This window comes from Lethenteron reissneri, unplaced genomic scaffold, assembly GCF_015708825.2.
Source record: "Lethenteron reissneri isolate LAM-NWPU_2019-01 unplaced genomic scaffold, ASM1570882v1 scaffold_1848, whole genome shotgun sequence".
Classification (NCBI taxonomy): domain Eukaryota; kingdom Metazoa; phylum Chordata; class Hyperoartia; order Petromyzontiformes; family Petromyzontidae; genus Lethenteron; species Lethenteron reissneri.
Genome location: NW_026891606.1, coordinates 154,387 through 167,056, shown reverse-complemented (window position 1 = coordinate 167,056; position 12,670 = coordinate 154,387). Strand labels below are relative to the sequence as shown.

Below are 12,670 nucleotides of genomic sequence, written 5' to 3'. Positions count from 1 at the left end.
TAGTATGGATGATATTGGTCCCGAAAGGCTACCACATGCTAAACAATCAAACTGGAATCGCGCTGTACCAACCACTGTGCTACTTCTCTCCCTCCACATACACACTCACACTCTCGCACATATGAGACTGACATGTTTATTGTCATAGTACTCAGGTTTATTCATGTAAGATATATGTCAAAGTACGGTGCGATTAAACAAACAACTCCAAAATTACAATTGCCCAAGTGACATATACTTGCAAAGCCCCACAGACGAAATGAACTAAAATCAAGATAAATGTAATCATTAGCATCATGAGAAACACATTAATAAGAAGCATGCTATCGTTAATTCATGTTAAGTCAGACTTCTAAACGCTAGGTTAAAGCATACAAATTAATTGCAATTCAAGCACACTAGTCGAGACAGTCATGTGATTATGCACAATTCTAATTCACCACGATTACATAAATGTTTGCAATCACCGCAGGACTGACCTCATTCGAGGTCCAGCACTGACAAAAAACTAATCGGGTTGCCTTGATATAAAACGTTTTCACGATGCGATGTAATTCACGTCCCTCTTTCGTTCAGATTCGCCGATAGAAATCGTAATCTCGCACTGTGAAAGGGCCACGCACATGGAAATTCATTTAGATTGTTTTCAATAAAAGTGGCCAAGTTTTCTCACTCAAACGAGAGCAGGGTGATACGTTTACCCAATCATCGCCTCATGTCTATTTCACAGCCTTTAAGACAGCGGTGTAAACGCTACACTCCGATGGCAGGAGCTGGTCACTAAAATATGATACTCATTTTGTGCAATCAGGAAAATGAAGGAGATGGGTCGGGTCCTTGACTGGCACCACAAGTCCCCCCGATTTTTTAAATATGTAATCATTTTTTGACAATTGAGTTTGTATTTAAACAGCTTCTAAATCCAATCACATCTCAAGCCCCTGTACAAAACAATGGTGCGTGTGCATCATGGGGAGAAAGGAAGGTGTGAGTAGTTACTGGTCTTGTTAACACTGCAGCATGAAGCACAATAAGAGAATTGTATCATCTGACTAAACGAAAAGGTTCCATAACATGCGACATGGCATCTATGGATACGCACCGACTGCCTCACATGGAAACAGAATTGTACGATTATAAACGGGAAAATCCGCAATGGGCACCTTACGATTTTGACAATAACGAGTTACAAACGTCAAGAGGCTCCTTCGCGTTTTCCATTTTATAGATTGTTTATGTTACAATAACCTATTTAGAAGGCGAGAGCACGACTCACACGTATCACAAGATGATGACGATCTGCAGCCCAGGTGGTTTCCACCATGTAGATCTCAGACGGTCTTTCTTGATGGTTTCCACCATGTAGATCTCAGACGGTCTTTCTTGATGGTTTCCACCATGTAGATCTCAGACGGTCTTTCTTGATGGTTTCCACCATGTAGATCTCAGACGGTCTTTCTTGATGGTTTCCACCATGTAGATCTCAGACGGTCTTTCTTGATGGTTTCCACCATGTAGATCTCAGACAGTCTGTCTTGATGGTTTCCACGATGTCTATCTCCAACATTCGGCCCTGATAACGTCCACCTGTAGTCGTCCTTAAATCCCCGAGCCACCGCCCCCATTGTGGGCCTCACTCTCCCTTATATCCCCGCCCGACCACGCCCTGGTAACTTCCATCACTTTTCCCCGGTAGATTCCTCCAGAAGACTCAACCCTCTTCTGCTTCCCATCTCGAACTTTCCCTTGTACAGTACCCTGCACCTGTTTCCACCCATCTACACTGACCCCCCTATAACCCTTGCCATATCCAGTACCCTACACAAATTCTAAATGTTTACAATGGCATGTTTTCATAATTGCTAAAATACGTAATGCCCTGCAGTAAAGTTATGTTCACATTGTAGAGGGCAGTAAGTTGTCTGAATATGTTAGGTGGACGAAGTAATTTAGGTTACTTGCTAATGCAGGGGATGCCATTTATGAGAATTATGAATGGTTCTGAAATATTAAAAGTCCGAGTTACTCAATACAATTTCCAAGCACCTTCTTCCAAGTTGGCTTTCCAAGCCCGAAGCAGCCCACTATTTGAAGTCCCATTCCTATGTTGACTAAACTCAGTATTCATCAAGGTGATCCCTAATGACTAGCCGGAATTATATATAATGGTGCCTCCCAATGACTAAGTTGTTGCAATGAAGTCTTGTGCCAATGCTAATAAATACATTCACTGTGTAACAAAAAAATAAAAAAAAATCTTCCTGGGGAGAAATCATTATTTCCTAATTGCTTATGCCTCAAAAGTACAGAAAATGGCCATTATTCCCCACAAACTTTGCTTTTTGTGACCAGGACAATGATATTTTGAAATGTACATATTTTCATTGACAAAACATGTGCATTTGTGTCATTCCTTCACGTAAAGTCCTGGTTACAAAAGCAACGTTTGTGGGAAATAACAGCCATTTCTGCACTTTTGAGGCATAGCAATTAGAACATCACACTATAACTTCCCAGAAACAAAAATCGTCTTACATATAATGAGAGAACCCACAACAGCAATAGCATTCCTATTGAATTTTGAAATATAGAAGGATATATTTTCTCATAATAAAGATCCAATTGGCTAATGAAGATGAAACTTATTTATAACACGAAGACAGAAAAGGACAAAATTAGATCGAATTGAGAAAGTATTCCCATTTGATAACTTGCCAATAGTGTTGACATTACTTTTTATGCAAGTCTGCAATCGCCTCATCCTTTGTAATTTTTGTCCAGCCATCTGGAATGGCGCCACTGCCTTTGAATTGCAAATTGTAAAACTCCTCTAGGTCTGACTTAAATCTGCAGACAAACCATTTCCAATATGGCTGCACGGTTAAGTCTGGCGTGATGCTCCAACTAGCATGTTCTCGCCCTATTGTGCGATAATCCTTATATGGCATTATCTTGCCATCAGGAAGCACATACAAGATATCACTAGCAACTAAACTCGTACAAATATCAGTACAAAAAAAATTTGTTTCATGCCAGCTCCACCCTGTAACTGCCTGTGGCCGATGAATCGGAGTGCAGTGGTCCTCAGCATGATTGAGTATCGTGTTTGTACAGAGTGAATCGCAGAATGGGCACTGTGCCCAGCACCCACTCATTTGCTCACATAGCATGTCATGAGGTTTGTTCCTTACATGTTCTAAATCCCTTAGGGATGCTGTAGAATATTGTGTGTTCAACTGTGTCACCATTGTTTCCATTGCTTTGGTTAGTTCATCTGTCAAGTAGGCAATGTCATTAATGTCTTTGTAGTCAGCTATAACCAGACCGTGCCTTGGGAAATTGAATTTGTGATCAAGTCGTTTACTAAATTCATCCAGCCACGATGATGCATCGCCTTTGTTTGTCTGGACAGCTGTGGTTGCATCAGCGATCACATTGACAACTAATTTTTTTTGAAGCTCAAGACACGATTTCAATATTTTGTTAATTTTATTATTTTCTTTTGCTGAGCAATATTCTTCAACACGTTCTGTAATGTACTTAACAAAATATTGTTGTGGTTTCTGAATATATTCATTAAATTCCTCGAACATTTCCTTCTCTGCTAAATGTATCAATATGTAGTTTTGTAATCTTGATCGATTGCCATTGAATGCCTGACACTCTGATTTCATTTTGTCGACGATGTAAAGGCTGGCTTGGTCACAGACTGCCTGGTGCATGGCTGCTTTAAGTTTTACTGCACAAAGTGTCGGCAAAGATGGTGGTGTTTGTTGCTCCTTTGCATCTAATCTTAAAGCTGTTGAAGTACTCTTCTTTCTTGCTGCTGAAGTATATTAGAGGATCGTTTGCCCTCTGGAAATCATCATGTATTTTCTGAAACTTCCATTCAGCATTTGTCAAAATGCATATTGCTAAATCTAGCCTGTTTGTATTAGTGAGCTTCAGTTTTGCATTGTGTTCGCAACATGAATCTACAGTTTCCTGCACACATTTAATTACTTCATGTATATTGTTTTCATTGTAACCAAGCTTCCGATTCTCAATATGTTTAATAACAACATTGGCTGCATTTTCTGCGTCCTCTGTTATTTTTTTGAAAATATTTGTCTGCTCTTGATAACGGGAAAATGGAAGCCAGTCCCAAATACCATTTCGTTGAATCTCACGTGATTCATTATGAAACATTTTCTCCACGTTAGTGGATATGCCGTTTTCAATTTGAAACTCCTTCTGAAGTATATTTTGTACTTCAATTCTAAAATTCAGAATTTTAGGTGCCAGAACACTGTTTTTCACTTCATCCATCGATTCTTCCCACATTGTATCGAACTCTTTCTCCAATTGGACATCTTTCACATCAGTGGTGTTCAGTTTGGAAGCCAAATCCTTGCACTTCTTCATCAGCTGATCCTCGTAGCGTGATCTATTTTGATCCACACTGTTCAGAGCACTCTTTTGCTCAATCAGATCTGTACATTTTTTGTAAGTATCAATCACAAGATCTTCCTTAATTGTTTCAAATCTATTTGCGAAGTTAGTCTTCCATTGAGTCAACAATTCAGCATCTTCTCCTTTGAAATATGTTTCAATTTCTTTCCTGGTCTCGTTGTATTTTGGCAAAACGGATTTCTCAATCATTGACCGAGTTAAATTGGACGTCACATCTGTACTGTTGTTAATTATATTATATTGCTTATTCTCCTCTTGAATAAGATGACTTCTCAGGCTCCAAGTCCATTTCCCATACATTTCTTCCAGTTTGCTATAAGCTGCGATCTCTAGGGTGTTCTTGAAGCTAAACAGAAAGTTTTCTGTGAGCAAAGCCCTCCATAGGTCCTGAATACGTGCTTTGAACTCTGAAATCTTTAATACATTTTTCCCTCTTTTAGAAATGCTAAGTAACATTTCTTTAAGATCTTTGACATTTTGGCAGTAGCTTGGATTTGGTGGAGCCATTGGAGGTTTTCCTTCCCAGAGATGAGCAAAGTAACAGGACGTGAGAGTCCACGTCAAACCGGATCACCTCGTCAAAAGATTCAACAGCGAACTGCTCCTGCTCTGCAGCCAAGCGCGTCATCTCATCGAGTTTCTCCTGGAGGCGTCTCCGTGCATTCTTCATTATTGTCTTGAGCTGGTCACATCCCCTACGTTTTGATGGACAAACACGCAGCTCGATGACAACTTCATCTGCCTCATTCTCAGAAACGCCTGCACAGCAATCTGCAGAATGTCTTGCATCTCTAATGGATTCTCTCCAAAAATGTTGATCACTGTCGCGTTGCCAAGGCCGATCACAAACGTAGCCAGCTCATTGTCACGAGTGGGTTTCGCATTTGATAGTTCTGGGGCTCGTATCCCTTCTGTGTCGACTATCAGCACAAAGTCACAGCCTAGCTCTATGCTGAACTCCTCCTCCACCTTCACCAACTGCATGTAAACGCCTCGGGTGCATCTCCCTGCACCCACAGGGAATTGGAGACCGAACATTGCATTTAGCAGTGTGGACTTGCCACTGCTCTGTATGCCCAGTATGGAGAGAACAAACAGTTTTTTGTTTCCGACTTTTTCAATAACTTTGTCCAAAACCGAGCCGATCCAAGTGAGTGGGACATGCGAGGCGTCACCGTCCACGAGTTCAAGAGGGAACCCAGAGAGCATGAAATCTGCTGCGATGCCTGGCAAAGCAGCTAAGTGTGTGTCAGCTATGCGCAGTGTCTGTGACGCTTCGTAGATCTGTCCAACTTCCCGGAAAAGGTGATCGATTCCAAAGGAAGAGGCATCACGTTTTTGTGATATTTTTTGCAGCTCTGCTTGTTTTGTAGCCAGCAAACTACTTTCATTTGTTTCTTTCTTGGACTTTACCATTTCTCTCCGAACCTGATGATACTCCTGATGAAGTTGTGATAATTCATCTTTGGAGAGGTTATCTAAATATATTTTTAGCCAATTCAGGAAGTATGCTTTTACTGTGTCTACCTGATGCTCCAGAATTTCAATAAATGTTCTAATTGCATCATTGAGAGGAAATCCTTTGTCAAGCTGGGCTTGCCGTAAGGATTGTTTTTCCATTGAAATGCTGTCCCTGTATTCCTCCACGCTTTGGTCCCCCTTTACTCTCAAGCGAGTGAATTCTTTATCTTTCTTGCACCACTCGTGCCACAATTTACCTTGAAGAGGCAGAAAAGTTTCCTTCATGGAAGGCAGTGGCTTGTCCTTGAGACAACTCAGCAAGTCGTCTGCCATGGACTTGCCTTGTTTACAATCTTCATTATCTTCGTCAACTTTGAAGCCGTGCCGTCGAGCAATGTTTGAGCAATCATCGATGTTGATCGTTTGTGTTGATTTAGCCAACAGATTATTGAGAGTTGACTTCAATTCATCCATTAACTCGGGCTCGTTTCTGTTCTTGACAGCAATTTTCACCTTTATTCCTGGCTTTGCACCTTTGATTCTCTCTTTGTCAGCGCATAGGAAAACGAAAGGCTTTGGGGAATTCAGATATTCCTGCAAAATGTGTTTAGCATCATCGTTCAGTTGTGATTCAGACAGTAAAACCACATTAATAGAAGATATCTCGTGTAGAAACTTCACCTGTCGTCTGTGTTTTCTTGCATCTCCGTGCAGATTGGTGAACGCTATGCAGTCATTAAAGACGTCATCGTCCATCCCACCTGGACAGTACCAGGCGATCTCTGTGACTCCTTCCATGAGGAGACCATTCTTTCTGCTGCCTCTGCAGTGCCGATGAAAGAAACTTCCATGGCTTTGCTTTCCAAGCAGAGAGTTCAGCATCTGCGATTTCGATGTGGGCGAATCACCAAATCTAATGAAGGACACTAGGGGAGTGTCAGAGTTAACAATTGCACAGCTTTTGGATTGTTGTGTCTTAGTGGATGCGTCACGATATTTCCAGCTCTTGTAAATCTGTCGGAATGCCCAAAGGGGGAATTCTATTTCTGTGCTACAAGGATTTGGAACTAAAAGCGGCAGTGCAAACTGGCAAAATGAGAGTTTGGTGTAAATATACTGCCTCACAAAATTGTCTCCACATTGGAAAATTGCCATTTGCAAATCCATGGGGTGAATGTGGGTTCGAGTATCATCTATACTGCTTAATTCAACATCATCACAAAGAAAGTCATCAATATTAGAGTGTGCATGTGCATACGCGGGCTCAGACAGGTTGTTTAATTGGGCGCTGTGAGAATTGTCATTATTATGGGTCGTCTCGTTATTTGTATTTTCATCGTGAAGACTAACATACCTTGCTCGATAGTCAACCATGATCAGTTTCTGCAGATAACAAAACACAAGTTCTTGCTCTGTGCTTGGAGGTTTTGTACACATTGTTGACTTGTTGACAAAACACACATCCCCTGTGTGCATTTTATTGGGGTAGTATTTCTGAAGCCCCAATCTTTTTAGAAGATTTATGAATTCAGTGTTATTTCTTTCATTCTCAGCCTCTAGTATCTGTGAACAAGTCAATGCGATATTCAGTTTCCCAGCACAAAGAGATTTCAAACCTTCCTCGAGTCGGTTCCAGTCAATTGAGACTCCATCATGGACCCGCACCACGTTTGAAACTTGGGTGCGGATGGTTGAACCCAAATGGGATTTCATAAATTCGAGATGTTCCTCTTTCTCCTCGGGGCTCCATGCATTAGACTGAGCTCCTGTGGTCAAACCGTTCAAGAGCACGTATGCCTGAGCCTTGAGCGTGCTTCGAGATCTGAGAGCCAAGTACTCGCTGTGTGCCTTGTCCACTTGGTGCTGAAGGCAGTCAACGTCTTGGTAGTCGAGGAGGCGATGGAACGATCTCTCCTTTGCACTGAACCCTGAAGCAGCAGCAGCTGAAACGAACAGGAGCTCCTCCTCCACCCGATTCATTTCTCGGAGGCAGCGGCACAGGGAATTGAGGGAAAATGTGACGTCATTGGTTCCCTTCACCTTTGCTTCATTCAGCGCAGTTTCAAAACAAGTCGATGCATCCGTCGCTTCTTTCAATCGTTCCTTTGTTTTTGTAAATGTCTCAGTGAGGGCTTTTAGCTCAGCATCAAGAACCCTGACTGTATCAGACCCATACACCCACTGCATTATCGAGGAGCGCTGGGGGAAGTTCTCCACTTCGTGTATGTTTGGCTCCAAAAGGCGGCGCATTTTCACGATAATACATTCGATTTTGTCACCAGGAGAGTGACTGTATGCCGATACAGCCCGCGTCAGGAATTCCTGAAGGGCTGGATGGGAGAGACAACCATCAATCCAGCTCCTGTTATTTGTTGTGCATTCGTATAGCTTCTGTTTTAGATCCCCGAGTATATCCAGATGAGCCTCATTGTCAGATTCTATCCACTGATTAGCATCTTGCATGATGGATTGGGCTTCAACGATTATGGCAGCCAATTGACCCTCTTGAGAAGTATTTGTAGTTCTATTTTTTAAGACTGTGTAAGCTGTTTGAAGATCACAGGCGAACTTCAGGACATCTTTAAAATTGCATTCATGATTGGACAGGACGATGTCCCATACTGGTATAAACCTGGTGCCTCGGTCGATGAGAGACCATGTCCTATTGTTGGATGCAATTGCAGATTTCCACTGAAGGAGATTACGAACGTCAGGGTCGCCCCCTATTGTGGTTACAGTCGTCTGTACCATATTGTTGAGCACCGGGCTGTGATGTTCAGAACCACTTGGACCTGGCGCAGTTGCCATTGCACCATCAGTATCAGAAGTCATACAACTGTCACAGTAAGCACCAATGTTTGGTCCCAATGACTCAGACAAGAGCCGTTGAATTTCACGTTTCTGATCTGAACTGAAAGCTTTAGCTGACGCCTTTCTGCAAAATATTCCTCCAAATTCAAGAGGGCCCTCATTTGCGTGAGAGCCGAATTTGAGGAAGAAGTTGCCACTCATGCTGTTTAATACTTTGCTTTTGAAAATTTCCATCGTATTTGCCAAGGTGTTCTCTATATTTATTAGTGCGTTCAGGGCTGTTTCAGACAGCCTGAGTTGTGACATTTGAAGATGTGCCGAGGCTAATGGCAGGTACATGTACTCTGCCCAGCAAAGATAGGAATTATCGGTTTGAGTGTGTTTCACTCCCTTAAGATTTAATGACTTGGCATGCAATGAGATTGGTCCACTACGCAAAGCATGGACTCTCCCATTTTCAAAGACAGCGCTGCTGAAGCCCATGATCCTCATTGTCTTCTCAAACAAAGATTCTTCACTGAAAGAAACAAAGTCGTGTTGTTTTGTCTCCGACTTGCCAACCAGACCCACCAGGCGGAAAGTTTGTGGGATTGCCAAGAGTTTTCCTCTCTTCTGTAATTCATCCTCAAGCTTCCCACTCAAGTAAACCCCCTCGAGAGCAAGACCCCCAGATGCGCTTTGTAAAATCTCCATATCTACCCGACACTCTTTTGAAACATAGTTTCCCATTGCTTGGGTTGGCTCATGAATTGTCTCGGACACGACAAAAGGCAACAGATTATAATTGTGTACATGTGAAGCGAAGCTCGATGCTTCTTTGTTACTTTCAACAACATCAGCATCAATCTTAAGCATTTCATCAAATGCCTGCTTTTCCCGCAAATTATGGAAAGGCGAGTCCAGTTTTCCACAGTCCTGCAGGTCGATATGCAGCAGGGCCGGTGCATCAGAAATGATCTTTGGTGCAAGTCCATCATTAGCCTGGCTTGTGCATTCCTCTTCTTTCTCTGTAGACATTTCCTGGGGAAAAGCGTGTTGTTATTATAATATTCATAACGAATTACAAACACCTTAAATTACGCGCTATTTCTAAAGAATAAAACAATGACGACAGAAACGTGCATATTACGAGTGCAGCTGGCAAGTGCAGGCACATCAAAGCAATGGACTTTTCTGCTCCTCACTGCCCCCCAAAAACATAGTGCACACGCGACCCGACCCAGACACCGGCCAGCCTCCCATTGGATCTGGACCAGATGGAATATCCTATTGTACAGCCATGGAAAACTGCACATTGTACTTTATCAAAGAAAACGTTAAATATTATAGGGGCCAGAGGATATATAGGTTGCACCCTAAAGCAATTGCTCTACCTCCTGGCCACACAGCTTTACCCAGACCTGGTCACTATCATGAATATCATTTCATGACCCGCGAAAAAGGGCAACGAAGAATATCCTAAAGCTCTGGCCTCAGATATGATGTGCGAATGAGTCCACAGCACAGTGTGCTAACGCTAGGCCACAACTCCCACGAGAACATTATATTTATATATAAACAACTTTAAATATATTGAAACCCTGGCTGACAGGTCCAACTTGACACGATTTCTGTTAGATTAAATAAAAAAAAAACAGCTACCAGATACAGTATATTTGGTCCTATGTAATACAAAGACAAAGATCCCCCATATAGCCTTAACAGACTGTTTGGGCAAGTGCTGTTAGCGAGCACCTATGAAGGCCAGCACAGTATATGAGGGGGTATGTGTCCAGCACCACTTTCGTCCGCCTTTTACTCCCCAATGTCAATTTTTACACATCGCACCAGGTACTCATTTGAGGCTGAGTCCACCTAGGGGATGCCCAGGACCCGGTTCAGATATTCGTCACTGGTGTTGGTGGCCATGAGTGGGAATCGAACTCGGGTCACTGGCTTTGTAGCGCAGTGCGCTAACTGCTACAATACTGCTCCCCACAATGTAATGCACATTAAGTGACACACACATGTGGAATATCATATTTCTATTATTTGTGTTTGCACGTAGTTCAGGAACGTTTCCTGAACTACGTGGTGGGAAAATGTCAAATAATATAGGAGCCAGGGGACATCTCTGTCGCACCTCAACGCGAACAGTGAATGGCTCTGACTCCGAACCACGGAGCTTTACCTGGGCCTGCCCACCATTATGAAGGTCCTCATTGATTGTTGGCAGAGGTTCAGGGACCCCGAAAGCAAGAAGAACTGCCAAAGCCCTGGCTTGTTGATGGTATCATAGGCCTTGGCCAGGTTAATAAAGCGAAGATGTAGGTTTTGTGGAAATTATCTACGCGTTTGCTATAGCAGACAGACAGAGACTATTACGACTGTGCAGGACCGCCCTGGCCTGAAACCGCATTGGGACTCCGCAAGCCTCTCCTCAGCGTGCCTGGCAAGGCGATGTTGAATTATCCGTGCCAAAACCTTTCCCAGCACAATGTATGACCCCCCCTTCTTCAAAAGGGGGACCACCAGGGCATCCTTGAAATCCTGAGGAATCCGTACAGTAGCCCAGGCTGTTCTAATGATATCATATAGAGCAGTCTGCACCCAAACGCCACCCTCCCTCAGCAGTTTGCGTTGAAGATCCTTTCCAGTCCCTTTCCTGGTCTCAGACTCTGGATCACCTTTTTGGACTTCCTCAACAAATGGCACCAGAGCCAGCCACTCACAGGGGTTGACTACTTATTCCGATATTTGAGGCGCTGCAGCCCCAGCAGGATCATCCCTACATTGCCTCTCTATGTGTGGTCAAGGGATGGCTTCCTATTGATCAACCATGTCACGTATGCTGATGCTCTGGTGATAGATGCTCACTCCTAGAGGAGTTGGAGGATCTGTTGCTGAATCTGGAGGTTGCTGCGAAGATGGGGGGCCTTACCATCAACTCCACCAAAACTAAGCACCTGCCTGAGTATGTTGTGCAATCAGACACCTCTCACTCTCAACTCCCCATTGGTGATGGGGCAGTTGTGGAAAAAGTGAAAGGTTTCCATACTTGGAAAGTGTGCTAATTACCAGCTCCGGTTTGACAGCAGTGTTTTAACTTCGAATCTGTTGGGTGGAATATTTTCATCAACTGCTCTGTGGAACCTAGCTGGCTTGTCACTCCACAAAAAGCGTTGCGTCTTCTGGGCCCCACTCATGCCCTTGCTACTCTATCATTGTGAAAGTGGACCCCTTTAATGGAACATTCCAGCTGGCCTGTCTATGATCCATTGTGGGTTTAACCAAGCTGGATTTCGTGACAAGCACATAAAACCTTTTAAAGATTTGGGCAAAGTCCCATTGGTGAGCTATTCGAGCAGGCAAGGCTGTGTTGGCTGGGTCATGTAGCGCGCATGCCTAGCACACCGCATGCCCAAGCAGCTTCTGTTTAGCCACATAGAGAGAGCTAAACGGGCATGGCACAGGCCTACAAAAGAAATGGAGCTGATGTGGTACAGAATGCTATGGAGCTCAGTAGACTTGCCAATGACCGGTAGCAGCAGTGAAGCAGGTTCGTGAAGGACGCAACTGTGCAGTAGGAGGCAGTCGTCCTCCAATAACAGTGGAGGGCAGAGGAGTGACGCTTACCGCAACGAGCCATCAAGATTCTGACTCAGAAAGCTTTGCATCAAGACAAAGATGGAAAACACACGGATAATGTGCTGTATAAAGAGATTTTGTAAAGTCAATGCGTTGTTTTTAAACAAATCAATGCTCCTGAATGGTATTGTTCATTTCTTACTTACAGTCATTTATATTCACTATAGCATATAAGTACCATAGCTGAGCCTTCATCGATTATTGTTGAAGTCCGAAGGCCCCAAGCAGCGTACTTGTGAGCAAGCCTATTCGCTGAATAATGAAGAAGAGTGGGGTGAATGTACAAGCATGCTGCGTCATGTTTACCTGAACTCCATCT

General features: G+C 43.3%; 3 protein-coding genes across 3 annotated transcripts in view; 1 reads left to right on the top strand and 2 right to left on the bottom strand.

The window, feature by feature from the left end:
• The window catches only part of LOC133339366 (interferon alpha-inducible protein 27-like protein 2A), a 163,411-nt gene that overhangs the window by 51,189 nt on the left and 99,552 nt on the right, over positions 1–12,670 (top strand). The window lies entirely within an intron of this gene.
• Positions 360–4,959, bottom strand: LOC133339368 (interferon-induced very large GTPase 1-like). Its single transcript, XM_061547504.1, is given in 2 exon segments — positions 360–3,737; positions 3,739–4,959. Coding segments are annotated over 2 exon segments (2,229 nt in total). The 3' UTR covers positions 360–2,729.
• LOC133339369 (interferon-induced very large GTPase 1-like) lies at positions 5,106–7,098 on the bottom strand. The gene has a single exon (XM_061547505.1). It carries the CDS (start codon positions 7,078–7,080, stop codon positions 5,122–5,124), a length of 1,959 nt encoding a protein of 652 aa, XP_061403489.1. The 5' UTR covers positions 7,081–7,098; the 3' UTR covers positions 5,106–5,121.

Excerpts from the sequence above, each read along its gene's own strand:
- LOC133339369 (XM_061547505.1), bottom strand. The coding sequence starts at position 7,080 with ATGGATTTGCAAATGGCAATTTTCCAATGTGGAGACAATTTTGTGAGG.